Here is a 17,311-nt window from a genome sequence, read left to right on the forward strand (position 1 = left end):
TGATGCGCTATCAATTGTACTAAAGACATGAATGGGTACAAGAGAGGCTTTATTACAGTTAGACGTTTATCCTCCGACTGCAGCTGGTAGAATGGCTGCTCAGGAGAACTCATACAGATTGATACGGCTCCTTGTGGGCGGAGCTAGCCGGCAGGGGCTACCGGCGAACCTGTAGTACAGGTACTGCTGTACATCCCCTAATACAGGCACACACACAATTACACAGTGGATCACCACAGGGGCGAAACCCACGCAAACACGGGGAGAATGTGCAAACTCCGCACGCACAGTGACCCAGAGCCGGGATCGAACTTGGGACTTCGGCGCCGGGAGGCAGCAGTGCTAACCACTGTGCCGCCCTTGCTTAACCATTTATATATTAATAGAACTATCAACTTCAAATGGTTAAAAACAAAATAAATATTTACACTTTGGACACAGAGGGAGTGCACCTCTCTCACAGTCAATGCTGTGAGCAATCAGTAGGCACCTCACTACACTCGCCCTCGCTTTACGTGCGAATGACTTTAGTCACATCAATAGGAAAAAAACGGTCAACCAAGTGTCTCGTGGGCGGCACTCAGAACCCAGATGGACCGCAGGTCACCCACCGCTGTCGCGAAACACCCTTTGCAGCGGAACCGTTTTGGGTTTACGTGTTGGCAGAACGCGTAGAGAGGGAAATGGATAAATGTTGAAGGGGGGGGGGGGAAGAAAATGGAGAGAGTGGCATGAGGATGGGGTGGAGTGGGTTACCGCATTAATGGGCTAGCACCAGTCCTGTGGGCCGAATGGCTAAGATTTCTTTTCAATGAGCCTGTGTGTTCCCCACTGATGGAATGAAAAGTGTAGGCGAAGAGAGAGAGAGAGAGAGAGGGGGAGTGCATGCTGTGGAATGGGAGAGATTTAACCCAATGTTAAACCTCCTCTGTAGAAATCCTGAGAAGGTAGCTCTTAAACCTCACCTTCATTCCCTCCCTTTCGCAGAGTTCCCGGAAGGATTGATCCTTGCTGCCACGTCAGGTTTAGACAGACTCCCCTCCCAGCGGGGCTAATGGTCGGCGAGAGGCGGAGCTGTGGCCGGGCATGAGGCTGAATCCCAGCAGAGGCTGCCAGCCAGTGCAGCGGGTCAGTGCTGCCAGGCTGCCTCGCTGCCTCCTCTCGCTCCCCGCCCTGCACCGCTAATCATGTTCCTCCCCATCCTTATGCTGCTGCACTCGGCATTCGCCAACTACACTGACCTAACGTTCGAGCTGCCAGACAAAGCGATCCAGTGTTTCTACGAGGATCTGGAGAAGGATGACAAGTTCACCTTGGCGTTTCAGGTACACAGAGAGGGAGCTTCTGCAATGACTGGTCTGGCTGGCTGAGGCAGCCATATGGTGCCAACTCCAGTGGGCAGGCTGCAATTGGCAGCAAGTTATTTCTCTTCCACGACCTACTTCCATTATCTGGCTTTTCTTCTTGGGAGTTTTGTTTTGGGGACTATGGTGTGACTGAAATGGGTTTAGCGCTGTCATCTGTGAGATGGGTTCAAATCCCCCACTCCAGGCTAATCTGGTCTGGGAGGGTGGTTAATGCCTTTCCAAAGAGGTCCTGTTTAAAAAAGAAAGACTTGCATTTATATAGCGCTCTTCCCAACCACCAGATGTTTAGATTTAGATTTATTGTCAGGTGTACCCATGTACAGTGAAAAGTATTGTTGTTATTGATATTTATTGTCACATGTACCGAAGTACAGTGAAAAGTATTTGAAATGAAATGAAAATCGCTTATTGTCACGGGTAGGCTTCAATGAAGTTACTGTGAAAAGCCCCTAGTCGCCACATTCCAGCGCCTGTCCGGGGAGGCTGGTACGGGAATCGAACCATGCTGCTGGCCTGCTTGGTCTGCTTTAAAAGCCAGTGATTTAGCTCAGTGAGCTAAACCAGTCCAAGGATTTTTCTGCAGCCAAGGGGACGTGCACAGTACGTACATAGTAGACAAAGGAATAATCGACAGAGAACATTGACAAATGGTACATCGACAAACTGATTGGTTACAGTGTGGAACAAGGGGCCAAATAAAGCACATACATGAGCAAGAGCAGCATAGGGCGTGGTGAATAGTGTTCTTACAGAGTACAGATCAGTCCGAGTGAGGGTCGTTGAGGAGTCTTGTAGCTGTGGGGAGGAAGCTGGTCCTATGTCTGGATGTGCGAGTCTTCAGGCTTCTGTACCTTCTGCCTGATGGAAGGGTCTGGAAGAGGGCAAAGCCTGTTTTGCATACAGTCCAGGCAGATTGCTCCATACATGAAAACATAGGACATCTGATAAATACACAATGTAATGCATAGACCTAGACTTCGGGTGAAGCACATGGTGTATGCTTTCAACGTGCTTTACAACCTAATACCTACTTTTAGAATCATAGAATCCCTACAGTGCAGAAGGAGGCCATTTGGCCCATTGAGCCTGCAACGATCCACGTCCCACCCTATCCTAGCCTATGCTACCCCACAACCTAACCTTCACATGCCTGGACACTAAGGGCCAATTTAGCATGGACAATCCACCTAACCTGGACATCTTTGGACTGTGGGAGGAAACCAGTGCACCCGGAGGAAACCCACGCAGACATGGGGAGAACGTACAAACTCCACAGTCACCCAAGGCGGGAATTGAATCCGGACCCGTGGTGCTGTGAGGCAGCAGGGATAACCACTGTGCCACCATGTTGAAGTGTAGTCGTGTTGTAGTGTAGGAAATACAGCAGGAAGTTTGCGCACAGCTCCCGTAGACAGCAATGTGATGATGATGGCCAGATAGTCTTTTTTTAACGTTGACTGGGGGATAATTATTGGCCAGGACACCAGGAGGAACTCTACTCCTCCTCAAAATAGTGCAATGGAACCTTTTAGATCGAGAGAAAAATGAGGGCTTCTCATCGAGAGACTGTTGCTCTTGCACTGGGTGTCAACCTCGTTTTTTTCACTCAAATTCTGGAGTGGGACCTGAGCTCACAACCTTCTGACTCAGAGGCGAGTGCTACCTACTGACCTACAGTTGGCACACAAAATGCCCTGCCGTCAACTGATGTAGCCGGATGTTAGCACAGTAGCACAAGTGGTTAGCACTGTGGCTTCACAGCGCCAGTGTCCCAGGTTCAATTCCCCACTGGGTCACTGTCTGCGCGGAGTCTGCACGTTCTCCCCATATCTGCGTGGGTTTCCTCCGGGTGCTCCGGTTTCCTTCCACAGTCCAAAGATGTGCATGTTAGGTGGATTGGCCATGATAAATTGCCCTTAGTGACCAAAAAGGTTAGGAGGGATTATTGGGTGACGAGGATAGGGTGGAAGTGAGGGCTTAAGTGGGTCAGTGCAGAATCGATGGACCAAATGGCCTCCTTCTGCACTGTATGCTCTACGTTAACAATCTTAATCAACTGTTTAAGGAGAAAATGATCCTTCTGCACTTGCCAACTATCAATAAATGATCATCGCTAATTTTGGGATGTTGCTATGTGCATAAAGGCTGCCATGTTTGCCCACATAACAACTGGCGGCACAGTGGCTAGCACTGCTGCCTCACAGCACCAAGAGACCCGGGTTCAATTCCAGCCTCCGGTGACTGTGCGGAGTCTGCACGTTCTCCCTGTGTCTGCGTGGGTTTCTTCCGGGTGCTCCAGTTTCCACCCACAGTCCAAAGATGTGCAGGTTAGGTGGATTGACCATGTCAAATTGCCCCTTAGTATCCAAAGATGTGCAGGTTAGGTTACGAGGAATAGGGCGAGGGAGTGGACCTGGGTAGGGTGCACTTTCAGAGTGCAGACTCAATGGGCCGAATGGCTCCCCTCTGTACTGTAGGGATTTGATCATTAATTTAATGGTAATTTACTGTATGTCAGCAATTTGGGGTTAATACAAGCTTTTGTATTTAATCACAGTCAACTTTCATCAATTCCACATCTGTTCCTAGAGCTCTGAGCCCACTGGGGGGGTGGAGGGGGGTACAACACCCATCCTCCAAGTGTTCACTAGCACAGTGGGCTAAACAGCTGGCTTGTAATGCAGAACAAGACCAGCAGCGCGGGTTCAATTCCCGTCCCGGCCTCCCTGAACAGGCGCTGGAATGTGGCGACTAGGGGCATTTCACAGTAACTTCATTGAAGCCTACTTGTGACAATAAGCGATTATTATTATTATTACATTGGTTAAGCAACACCTTAACTAAAATTTGCATTTTAATTTTAAAGATCCCCCACCCCCCTCCATGGCTTCTCTGCTGCCTATCTCTGTAATCTTCCCCCAGCCCTACAACCCTCCGAAGTCTCTGCACTCCTCCAATTCTGTCCTCCTGAACGTCCCGATTTTAATCATTGGCTGCCGTCCTTTCAGCTACAAAGACCCTAAATTCTGACATTTCCTTCCTGAACTTTCTGCCTCGCGACCTTGCCTTTAAAACCCTCCTTAACATTTACCCCTGTGACCATATGACCACACTTTAGGCCGATTAGCCTAATATCTCCTTACACGTCTCAGTGTCAAATTGTGTTCGATAAGGGGCGCTGGGAATTTTTATTCTGTTAAAGAAATGTTACATTTGCACAACAACATTTTTGAAACTTTTCTGCCATTATGCTGTAGTACTGGAGAGAGTCTGGGTTCAATTAGCCTGTGGCTCCACAGATGAATCACCTTTGACAGAACAAAGGGGAAAAGAAGACCAGGAAATGCTGTATAACATTAGAAAGGAACTAATTGGATCGTGAACTGTGAACCTAACTGCCTAACATCAGTACAGGGGTCCCCAGCATGTGTTTAAACATTCCCAGGTGCAGAACTCTGAATTGTCTACGGAAACGATGGTCGGAATGTTCAAGTGTCCCTGGGCCAATGTATTATAGAATGGTTCAGGTATTGCGATGCTGTGTGATGTACTTCCTGTGCGCTCGGCCTACAAGATGTGTGCAAACGCATCCCAAGATTGAAAGGACAATCAGTGTCCCAACGTGTAACCCCTGGGTGCTTTTCACTGCTCAAGGTCACATTTCATGCGAACCACCACACTTTACTGAAATCCTAGTTTTGACATTGGGTCGGTGTACTATCAGTTCCAGACAATGGTACTGGCTCCTTGCCAGCACTGCAACCAAGATTGTAGGTGCCAATCAGTACTTGCTCCTGGGAAATTCTATCCAATGGAGTGAACTTTTCAAGGGTTCGTTCTTCCGCCTCTGCCGAGAAAAGGAAGGGCCTGATTTTGTAGGGTTACCAATGTTAGTTCCTGGCAGTTACCCTTGCCAGGCTAGATTTAAACCGGCCGGTTAGCTCAGTTGGTTAGAAAGTGGTGCTGATAACGACAAGGTTGCGGGTTCGATCCCCATACGGGCCAAAGATTTGTTTGGGGCAGCATGGTAGCAAAGTGATTAGCACAATTGCTTCACAGCTCCAAGGTCCCAGGTTTGATTCCCAGCTTGGGTCACTGTCTGTGCGGAGTCTGCATGTTCTCCCTGTGTGTGCGTGGGTTTCCTCCGGGTGCTCCGGTTTCCTCCCACAGTGCAAAGATATGCAGGCTAGGTGGATTGGCTATGCTAAATTGCCCTTAGTGTCCAAAATTGGCCTTAGTGTTGGGTGGGGTTACTGGGTTATGGGGATAGGGTGGAGGTGTGCGGTTGGGAAGGGTGCTCTTTCCAAGAGCCAATGCAGATGCGATGGGCCGAATGGCCTTCTTCAGCACTGTAAATTCTATAAAGGGACAGCACGGTAGCATGGTGGTTAGCATAAATGCTTCACAGCTCCAGGGTCCCAGGTTCGGTTCCCGGCTGGGTCACTGTCTGTGCGGAGTCTGCACGTCCTCCCCGTGTGTGCGTGGGTTTCCTCTGGGTGCTCCGGTTTCCTCCCACAGTCCAAAGATGTGCGGGTTAGGTGGATTGGCCATGCTAAATTGCCCATAGTGTCCTTAAAAGTAAGGTTAAGGCGGGGGGGGGGGGGGGGGGGGGGGGGGGGGGTTGTTGGGTTACGGGGTATAGGGTGGATACGTGGGGTTGAGTAGGGTGATCATTGCTCGGCACAACATCGAGGGCCGAAGGGCCTGTTCTGTGCTGTACTGTTCTATGTTCTATGTATTACAAGTCCGTTCCAAAACTAGATTCATTCTAATTTCACAAATAGGACCTTGCTTTAATTTTCTTTTTAAAAAGGACTATTCTGCCCACCTCAGTGTTCAGTGTCATCTGCAAACTTTCAATTTATGTCCAATCCTAGGCCATAGATGAAACTAGAACCAAAGGCACAGCCTCAGACTGAAGGGACGATCCTTTAAAACAGAGATGAGGAGGAATTTCTTCAGCCAGAGGGTGGTGAATCTGTGAAACTCTTTGCCTCAGAAGGCTGTGGAGGCCAAATCACTGAGTGTCTTTAAGACAGAGGTGGACAGTTTCTTGATTAATAAGGGGATCAGGGATTATCGGGAGAAGGCAGGAGAATGGGGATGAGAAACAGATCAGCCATGATTGAATGGTGGAGCAGACTTGATGGGCCGAGCCGACTAATTCTGCTTCTTTTTCGTATGATCTTATTAATAAATAGCAAAAAGAGCAGCGATCCTAATACCAGCCTATGGAGAACACCTGAATGGGAATAGTGGTCCAAAGTGGTTATGTTAGAGGACACGTAATCCAGAGGCTCAGACTAATCATCCACTGACATGAGTTCAAATCCCAGCAAAGCGCCTGGGAAATTTAAATTCTGTTAATAAATCTGGAATTTACAAAGTTAGTCACAGTAATCGCGACCCTGTAACTATAGGATTGCGGTTAAAACTCATCTGGATAATATCCTTGGGAAGGAAGTCAGCTGTCTTATAGGCCGTGGTTTGGCCTATTTGTGACACCAGACCCAGGGCAATATTGATTCTTAGCTTTTGTTATTCATGCAAGAGCTTTACTGACGAGGTCAGCATTTATTGCCTGTCCATAGTTGCCCTTGAGTAAGTGGCGATGAGCTGCCTTGTTGAATCGTTGCAGACCCTATGGTGTAGGTACACCCATGATGCTGTTCATAGAATTTACAGTGCAGAAGGAGGCCATTTGGCCCATCGAGTCTGCACCGGCTCTTGGAAAGAGCACCCTACCCAAGGTCAACACCTCCACCCTATCCCCATAACCCAGTAACCCCACCCAACACTAAGGGCAATTTTGGACACTAAGGGCAATTTATCATGGCCAATCCACCTAACCTACACATCTTTGGACTGTGGGAGGAAACCGGAGCACCCGGAGGAAACCCACGCAGACACGGGGAGGATGTGCAGACTCCGTACAGACAGTGACCCAAGCCGGAATCGAACCTGGGACCCTGGAGCTGTGAAGCGATTGTGCTATCCACAATGCTACCCTGCTGTTAGGGAGGGAGTGTCAGGATTTTGTCCCAGCAACATGAAGGAATGGCGATATTTTTCCAAGTTAGGATGCTATGTGGCTTTGAGAGGAATTTGCAGGTGTGGTGTTCCCACGTGTCTGCCACCCTCATCCTTGTGGATGGTAGTTGTCGTAGGTTTGGAAGATGTTGTCTAAGGAGCCTTGGTGAGTTCCTGCAGTGCATCATGTAGATTATCTTTGTGGATGGAGTGCCAATCAAGCGGGCTACTTTGCCCTGGGTGGTGTTGAGCTTCTTGAGTGTTGTTGGAAGCTGCACTCATCCAGACAAGTTGTTCTATTGGTACCTGCGGCTGGGAGACAGTGTGGGGAGGAGACGCTTAATTCTCATTTGCTTCCAGATTTTCATCTTCGAGTTCGGCGTATTCTGTTGCAGTCAAATTCTTATTTCGACTGTTGGTCTGGCTCACCGTACACAGACTTCAATAATGACTAAATAGGTACTTTCACACTAACTTCGTTGCAGTGTTAATGTAAGCCGAGTTGTGACAATAAAGATTATTATTAATTAATATTAATGCTGAAAATTCAATGTTTAGCACCATTCAGATGCTGAAATAGCCCATGTCCAAATGCTGCAAAACATGGGGTGGACTCTCCGCTGTTTCCCAATCCAATGGAGAATCGAGCGTCAGGCTGGAGCCGATCCTGTTCTGATCCCCCAGTCTGTGGCAGCAGCGAGCCACATGGCCCGTGCCAGCGGGAGGATGCAAAGGGGTCATTTGGACCCATTTAGATTAGATTAATGGGCTCGAGCCTGATTCTCCAGACCCCCATGATGCTCTGGTCCTCTCGGCGGAGATTCACGCGGGTGTGGATTAGTGCAAGTATTTTCATGCGTGGCCCTGATGCGATGGACCCCGCGGTGGGTTAAGAGGGCAAGCATGTAACCCCAAAGTCCATCGGAGGGCTCCCCAACAAAGCAAATCCTGCCCACCACACCCCCAATAGGCCTACCAACAGAGACCCCCAACAGAGACCACTTCATCAGAACCCCCTCCCCATCAGACACCCCACCTCCCCATCCATCAGAGACCCCCCTCCCCATCCATCATAGACCTCCCTCTCCATCCATCAGGGACCCCACCTCCCCATCCATCAGAGACCCCCCTCCCCATCCATCAGAGACCCCCTCCCCATCCATCAGAGACCCTGCCTGAAAGCTGAAGAGCAGTCCAGGGAGCAGGTGGAAAAATCACTGCATTTTCACTACCCTTTTCTAATATCTGCTGCCTCAGGCAGAAATGTTCAAAGCAGCAGATGTTACAAGTGTCAGTAGCTTCCTGGAAAGCCCCAGTACACTTCAAGGGGCTTGACATCGCTTAACAGCCTTTGCAATGCAGACTTTCTGTTCAATTTCACACAGCAATGTATTGCATTAGCCAGTGATTGACAGTTTTACTACTCCCGAGATACCTGCTTTGTGAATTGTTCATTGGTATTTCCCTTCACGCTTGAATGCATTTCCTGCTTTGATAATATTAACACTATAAACATCTGTTAAACTCAGATTTGACATTTGATTTGATTGATTCATTTATTGTCACATGTACCAAAGTACAATGAAAAGTATTTTTCTGCAGCCGAGGGAACGTACACAGTACGTACATAGTAGACTAAAAAGAACAATCGACAGAGTACATTGACAAATGGTACATCGACAAATAGTGATTGGTTACAGTGCGGAACGAGGGCCAAGCAAAGCAAATACATGAGCAAGAGCAGCATAGGGTATCATGAATAGTGTCTTACAGGGAACATGTCGGTCTGAGGGGGAGTTGTTGAGGAGTCTTTGGCTGTGGGGAAAAAGCTGTTCCTGTGTCTGGATGTGCAGGTCTTCAGACTTCTGTATCTTCTGTCTGATGGAAGGGTCTGGAAGAAGGCAATGCCTGGGTGGGAGGGGTCCGTAACAATGCTGTCTGCCTTCCCGAGGCAGCGGGAGGTGTGGACAGAAACAATGTGAGGGCGGCAAGCTTGTGTGATGCTTTGGGCTGCGTTCACCACACTCTGCGGTTTCTTGCGATCTTGGGCCGAGCTGTGATGCAGCCGGATAGGACGCTCTCAATTGCACATCTGTAGAAGTCTGTGAGAGCCGATGCAGACATGCCAAATTTATTTAGTTTCTGTAGGAAGTAGAGACATTGTTGGGCTTTCTAAACTGTTGAATGGACCAGGACAAACATTTTCAGTTGATATCCAGAATCTCAGCAGTTTTTTGGGAAGATAGTTCCAGATTTCCACCACCCGTTCCTGAACATTCTAGCTCTAATTGTAAGGTTGTCCTCCTTGTTCTGGAATAGCTCCTCTCTGTCTATCTTTTCAAATCCTACGGTAGCAAAGTGGTATTGTCACTGGACTAGTAATCCAGAGGGCGAGGGTAATGCTCTGGGAACCTGGAATCAAATCCCACCGTGGCAGATGGTGAAATTTGAATTCAATACAAATCTGGAATTAAGATTCTAAATGATGACCATGGAACCATCGTTGATTGTTGTAAAAACCCATCTGGTTCACTAATGTCCTTTAGGCTGCTGTCCTCATCTGGCCTGGCCTGCATGTGACTCCAAATCACAGTAACGTGGTTGACTCTTAATTTTTAAAAAATGCAACTCTATTCAAGGGCAATTAGGGATGTGCAACAAATGCTGGCCTTGCCAGTGAGGCCCACATGAAAGAATAAAGAAACAAAAATAAATTGGCAGAGTGGAAAATCCACGTCACAACCATGTTGCTTCACAGCGCCAGAGTCCCAGGTTCGATTCCCGGCTTGGGTCACTGTCTATGCGGAGTCTGCACATTCTCCCCGTGCCTGTGTGGGTTTGCTCCGGGTGCTCCGGTTTCTTCGCACATTTCCCGAAAGACGTGCTTGTTAGGTGAGTTGAACATTCTGAATTCGCCCTCTGTACCCGAACAGGTGCCGGAATGTGGCAACTAGGGGATTTTCACAGTAATTTCATTGCAGTGTTAATGTAAACCTACTTGTGACACTAAGAAAGATTATTATTATTAAAAGGTATTTCCTCAAAGTGGTCTACAAGATAAGAATATATGTCTATGTAGCCCAGAGTGGTTCAATTTATAAATAACCAAGCAGATAAGCTTCAGTCTTAGACAAGATCAAGGTTAATTTACTCCCAAACTGTTGCTGAAAGTCACATAGATAACAAAGATGAAGGTATTAACTAAAATACAGATATAAAGATAAAAAAACACATAAAGGCGAAAAGATACTAAAGATAAGGCGATGGTTTAGTGGCATTGCCACTGGACTAGCAATCCAGGGGCCAGGGAAATACTCTGGGGAAACAAAAAGAGAGAACACTGGGCAATCTCAGCAGTTCCGACAGCATCTGTGAAGAGAGAAGGGAGCTAACTGGTCATTTTCCTGACCAGTGCGTCATGTAATTCCCCCACTCAGCTGGTGGATACTTCAGACTGGCTGAAGAGAGGTGAGGGTGGGGGGCGATGGCAGTGGGGGAGTGGAGCTAAACAGCTACTTGCAAAGTTATTCTCATCACTGGAGATGGAGTACTATTATTGCCCAGGGCTGTGCAGGACACTCCAGAATTTCTGGAACAATGAATCATGTGCTAGAAACAACTTGGAATTTGAATAATTCAAATTATGATGGAAGAACATCTGTCCAAACGTCTAGCTGAAACAACAGTATAGTTAACCACTGCACCAGACTGTCTAACCATAAAGAAGAGCCAACAGATCGCAGATGTTTTGTACATATATTGAAATATCGACCAGGTGGGTAGTCACTGGGTATTCATTCAGAGTGGGATATGCATTTCGATTTAGCATGCGCCCCCCCCCCCCCCCCCCCCCTCAACATGTTTTATTTAGTTTGGTTTGTGGGCCTTAGCTAGCCATCGAACCCCCGTAACGAACCTGTAGCCCCCCCCCCCTCCCGCTACCTTCCCCCGACTATTCTTCCTCTTGTACATTGGCCACAATAGTCCCGGACACGTTGCATGAATGGCTCCCACGTGCTGTGGAAGCCGTCGTCCGACCCTCGGATGGCAAAATTTGATTTCTCCATTTGGAGAGATTCCGAGAGGTCGGACAGCCAGTCCGCAGCTCTGGGCCGTGCTGCTGACCGCCAGCCAAACAGGATTCTAACTGCGGGCGATCAGGGAGGCAAAAGGCAATGGCGTCCGCCCTCCTCCCCAGGAAGATGATCTGCTGTTCTGAAACCCCGAAGACCGCCACTATCGGGCATGGCTCCACCCTCACTCCCACCACTTTGGACATACCTCGAGAAGGCTGTCCAGTACTCCACGAGTCTGGGGCAAGACCAGAACATGTGGGCGTGGTTGGCCGGGCCTCGTTTGGCACCGTTCACATCTGTCCTTCCACCTCCGGGAAGAACCTACTCATACGGGTTCTTGTTAAGTGGGCTCTATGTACCACTTTTAGTTGCGTCAGGCTGAGCCTTGCGCACGTGGAGGTGGAGTTGACCCTATGCAGTGCTTCGCTCCATAGTCCCCACCCTATCTCCATCCCCAGGTCGTCCTCCCATTTCCTCCTTGTTCGTCCAGGTACGGTGTCGTCCCTATCTACCAGTCGGTCATACATGTCACTACAGTTCCCTTTCTCTAGGATACTTGCGTCCAGTAGGTCTTCCAGTAGTGTCTGTCGTGGCGGTTGTGGGTACGTCCTTGTCTCCTTTCGTAGGAAGTTTTTGAGCTGCAGGTACCGTAGCTCGTTCCCCCCAGCTAGCTGAAATTTCTCTGTCAGTTCGTCCAGTGTTGCGATCCTGTCGTCCGTGTATAGGTCCCTGACTGTCAGTGTCCCCCCGTCCTGCCTCCACCTTTGAAGGTGGCGTCAGTCAGTGCTGGTGTGAACCTATGGTTGTTGCAGATGGGAGCCCTGTTCGACATTTTGGTCAGGCCAAGTTGCTGCCGCAGTTGGTTCCAGGATTGGAGGGTGGCTGTCACCATGGGCTGCTGGAGTGTTTTTTTGGTGGGGATGGGAGTGCTGCCGTGGCGAGGGCCCGGAGGGAGGTTCCCCTGCGGAGGCCTCCTCCGCACGCACCCACTCAGCTTCTGGCAACACAGTTAACATGTGACCATATCATCCTCTTCCAGCGATGCTCCAACATCATCCAGCTAGGTTGAACTGCACTTGCCTGATTCCATTCTTATTTCTCCAGCATAGCCAGAGAATCACCATCGCTTCCTGCTCCCACACCATGGCATCTGGTGTCCCCCAAGGATCTATCCTTGGTCCCTTCCTATTTCTTATCTGCATGATGCCCCTTGGCCGTTATTCAAAAATGCAGCACAGTTTCCATATGTACACTGATGGCACTCAGCTCAAAAAATAAAAAAGGGCAGCACGGTAGCATGGTGGTTAGCATAAATGCTTCACAGCTCCAGGGGTCCCAGGTTCGGTTCCCGGCTGGGTCACTGTCTGTGCGGAGTCTGCACGTCCTCCCCGTGTGTGCGTGGGTTTCCTCCGGGTGCTCCGGTTTCCTCCCACAGTCCAAAGATGTGCGGGTTAGGTGGATTGGCCATGCTAAATTGCCCGTAGTGTCCTAAAAAGTAAGGTTAAGGGGGGGGGGGGTTGTTGGGTTACGGGTATAGGGTGGATACGTGGGTTTGAGTAGGGTGATCATGGCTCAGCACAGACATCGAGGGCCGAAGGGCCTGTTCTGTGCTGTACTGTTCTATGTTCTAACGTTTCGAGTCTGGTTGACGTTTATTCAAAGCTGGCCAGTATTTCTGTTATTGTTTCAGATTCCAGCATCCGCAGTCATTTGCTTTTAAATACTCTGGGGACATGGGTTCAAGTCCCACCACAGCAGATGGTAAAATGTGAACTCAGTAAAAATCTAGAACTAAAAGTCTAATAATGGTGACCATTGAAACCATTGAAACCCAGCAAGCTGCTCAGTTCAAGGGCAATTAGGAACGGCCAAGAAACGCGGGCCCAGCCAGTGACACCCACATCTCATGACTCAATATGAATGAAAAAAAAATCAATCTCTGTGAGATATCATTGTGGGCCCTTTCTTTCTGAATTGAAAGGGTTGAAGCTTGAGATTCCGTAGGGCAGTGGCCATGGCTCCTGCCGTTGAAGAGATTGGAAGAGTTTGCCTTTGCACGTGGACTCGCGAAGCAGAGCAGGCCCTGGGAGGGAGTGAAGGCTCCTGTTTTCACTTTTATGGTACTGCAGGTGGCGGCTCTTGGAGGCTGCATTTAGTACTGTGGTCCAACAGCCATTTCTGGAAACCTTCTTCAGTCTCTCCCTGTTGAGAAGCAGTTTCTGCTTCAAGGCATCTCCGTCATAATGTTCAAGGTGGCTCTGTCCACAAAATGGCTGTTTTCAGTCAGACTTTCCACAGTTCCAAAATTTAAAATGGCGGCCACCCCAAACTATTGATTCATACTTCAATATTGAGTATTGGGCTAGACTGGGAAAGGGGGGGGGGGGGAGGGCGGTGGTGGAGATTTGGGGGCCTGGTCCCATCCATTGTCATTTTAGCCGAGGTAAAGGTTTCGGGCATTAACTTCAGTATTTCTCATTCTCCCAGGTTTTCAAACCAGAAGTAGCGGGTTACAAATGTTGCCCATCCATCGGGAGCGTTGGCCTGGAGTGGGAGTTGAACCTGGTATTTTGTAACTCAGAGTCAAGAGGGGTGCTGGTGCTGTTTTGTTCTGAGCTGCCCTTTGACATGATTGTTGCTGTTTTGTCAATGTTCGGATCTTTTTATTAAAACAATAAAAAATATATACGCGGCCAAATGGTACAAACACTAATTTTGTGTTGGAGAAACAGGGTACCCTCCCCTCAGTACCAATGTACGGGGATTTGTCGACGTTCAAACAGTTGATAAAATAACAACATTTTTTTGCTCTCAACAGGTTATTTCAGGAGGTCACTACGATGTGGATTGTTTCATCGAAAGTCCCGAAAGGCGAATGATCTACAGAAAGCACAAGATTCGGTATGACAGCTACAGCGCGAAGGCAGAGATCCCCGGAATCTATAGTTTCTGCTTTGGCAACCAGTTCTCCACCTTCACTCACAAGAAGGTTTTCTTCCACCTCGAGGTGGGCGAGATGACTCCGCTTCTCCCCATTCCTGTAGACAAGGATGCCGCCCTGACACAGGTTAGTCCAGCCTGTGGAAATCTAGCTACTTCTCAGCCTTGGGCCTACAGGCGTCAATGGCTTTGGCGGCACGCGTCTTCTAATGGTGAACCCCCAGCTGGTGGCTCAAGACTGCAGCACATCAAGATTGAAAAACATTAGAGAGCTGATTAGGGCAAAGACAGGCTCAGGTTTTCAATTTTCAAGCTGGTGGAAAGCCGTGTGCATCTGGTTGAGCTGTGGAACATCCTTTTTTTTTTAAAAAATAATTTTAATTCAAATTTTTGCATAATATCAACAACAAAAAGACAGAAAGAACAGTCCCCCCCCCCCCCCCCCCCCCGGTTCCCCCGCCGTGTGTCCCCCCTCACCCCCCCCACCCCCCCCCCCACCCCCCCCCCCCCCCCCCCCCCCCCCCCCCCCCCCGGCGCATACACAGCGGAAGAGATAAACTAACACCCATCATTCCCCCAAAACATCTGCCCGTCCCTAAAATAGGCAGGACAGAAACCCCCCCCCACACGTATACACAGCGGAAGAGATAAACTAACACCCATCATTCCCCCAAAACATCTGCCCCGTCCCTAAAATAGACAGGGACAGAAATCCCCCCCCCACGTATACACAGAAGAGGAATGAATTAATGCCCGACATTGGCACAGAACAACTATGCCCGTCCCTTTAGTACAAAACAACAAAACATCCCCCCCCTCCCTCCCTACCCCCCCCACCTTATCTCTCCCCCTCCATCCCCGCTCCCCCTCCCTCCCCCCCCCCCCCCCAAATCCTACAAAGATTACCCTGGAGATTAAGAGTATTGATGTTTGGCAATGGTTTAGCACACTGGGCTAAATCACTGGCTGTGAAAGCAGACCAAGGTAGGCCAGCAGCACGGTTCAATTCCCGTACCAGCCTCCACGAACAGGCGCCGGAATGTGGCGACTAGGGGCTTTTCACAGTAACTTCATTGAAGCCTACTCGTGACAATAAGCGATTTTCATTCATTTCAATTACAAGGTATGCACATGGCCACATTTAACACACTGTGTACAGTTTTGGTCGCCCTTGTTTAAGGAAAGACATAGTATCACTGGAGGCAGGACAGAGGAGGTTTACTAGGAGGATCCTGGGTATGGAGGGACTGCCACATGAGGAAAGATTAAACAGACTGGGTCTGTGCTCCTTGGAGTTAAGAAGATTGAGAGGTGATACGATTGAAACATGTAATATTCTTAAGGGGGTTAGAGAGGGTAAATGTTGGGTGGGTGTTTCCACTCATGGGAGAGTGTATGACCGGGGGGGAGAATAAGGAAGATGGATTTGAGGAAGAATTCCTTCTCTTCAAAGTGCGATGAATCTTTGGAATTCTTCACCCCAGGAAGCTATGGAGGTCGAGGCCTTGAACATTTTCAAGACCAAGATCGATAGGTTTCTAATCAGTGGGTTATGGAGAGACAGCAGGAAAGTAGGCTTAGTGAGTGTCAGATCAGACATTATCTTATTAAATGGTCGAGCAGGCTTGAAGGGCTGAATGGCCCACTCCGGTTCCTATTTCCTATGGTCTTATGATAAGTGATTATTATTAGTGTAAGTGTAGAAATCTCTCCCATTATGCAGTCCTTGGTGGCTGAGGCAGGTGGACTGCATTGTGATCCTTTTTGCTTCTCTCTTCAGCTGGAGTCCTCCTGTAATTCCATCCATTTTGCACTGAGCAATGTGGCCAAGCTGCAGACGCAACAACGCGTTCAGGCTGCGATTGACCGCCTGCACGCAGAAAACATCAGAACCCACATTATCTACTGGGCGTCGAGCGAGACCATCATCCTTTTTCTGGTTACTATTGGCCAGGTCATCATCCTAAAGAGATTCTTCACGGACAAGAGGGTCAACGCGAGCGTGGCCAATACCTAACGTCGAAAATCTGCTGGCTGCTGCAAGCCAGCCACTCGATATCGCCTGTGTGTGTGTGTGTGTGTGTGTGTGCGCAGAATTACTGTAGTGTGGTCATTGTTCTGACAATCAACCTGTGGCGGTCAAAGAAGAGCTAATAGGCAGCGAAGCCAGACCTCCAATTAACTAAACGGTGCAAAGAGAGAGGTGCCTGTGCTTGTGTCTCGAGTCACCACTCCTTATCATGAATCAAAACCTCTCACATCCTCAGGACAACCCCACAGTTAATAAGAGAATGAAAGAAGTTCCATTTATGCAGCGTCTCTCATAACCTCAGGATGTCCCACAAAAATTCACTTGTAGAAGTGTTATCAATGTTGTTGGGACCACAACGTCCACAAAATGACAAATGAAATGTCTGACCAGTTAATCTGTGTTTGTAGTGTTAATTAGGGGAGGAATCATGGTGTAAGGTTTAAGGGTTTTGAGGTGTAAAACCCTATAATTTAAAAAAAAATCTTAATTTCTAACACTAGGGTCCTCAGTTGTACGTGACCCACAAGATACGAATAACTAGTATTTACAAATCAAGTGGAATTTATTAAGCAAGAGTTTACATATACTTAACAAGAAGTAGCGAAGACAACTTTGAAACTTCATCTCTCAAGATGCCAGGAACTCTTGCCGTTGATCAGCACAGGTGATGTCTCTCTCTCTTTGAAGTCATGTTGAACTGTGTCCAGAAGGCTTGTACCCCAGAAGGCACTGTGTCACTATGCCAACGAGGATCACGATTTCTCAACTCTTATCTCTCGTTATACAGCACTTCTTCGTTTGGAGATGATCCAAATTCACCCTTCCTATCGGCTCTAAGGTCCAAATTATCTCATGTCACCCCCCCC

The 17,311-nt window shown here is 48.5% G+C and overlaps 1 protein-coding gene across 1 annotated transcript; it reads left to right on the forward strand.

Annotated features, from left to right (window-relative positions):
- The first annotated feature begins 1,033 nt into the window (after positions 1-1,033).
- LOC119974901 (transmembrane emp24 domain-containing protein 3-like) lies at positions 1,034-16,939 on the forward strand. Its single transcript, XM_038814236.1, has 3 exons — positions 1,034-1,325; positions 14,292-14,540; positions 16,194-16,939. The coding sequence occupies exons 1-3, from the start codon at positions 1,188-1,190 to the stop codon at positions 16,428-16,430; spliced, it is 624 nt and encodes a 207-aa protein (XP_038670164.1). The 5' UTR covers positions 1,034-1,187; the 3' UTR covers positions 16,431-16,939.
- Positions 16,940-17,311: the final 372 nt, after the last annotated feature.

This window comes from Scyliorhinus canicula, chromosome 12, assembly GCF_902713615.1.
Source record: "Scyliorhinus canicula chromosome 12, sScyCan1.1, whole genome shotgun sequence".
NCBI classification, from domain to species: Eukaryota; Metazoa; Chordata; class Chondrichthyes; order Carcharhiniformes; family Scyliorhinidae; genus Scyliorhinus; species Scyliorhinus canicula.

Coding starts and splice junctions, on each gene's coding strand:
- LOC119974901 (XM_038814236.1), top strand. CDS start 1,188: ATGTTCCTCCCCATCCTTATGCTGCTGCACTCGGCATTCGCCAACTAC. Junction 1,326..14,291: donor AGTTCACCTTGGCGTTTCAG/GTACACAGAGAG, acceptor TGCTCTCAACAG/GTTATTTCAGGAGGTCACTA. Junction 14,541..16,193: donor AGGATGCCGCCCTGACACAG/GTTAGTCCAGCC, acceptor TTCTCTCTTCAG/CTGGAGTCCTCCTGTAATTC.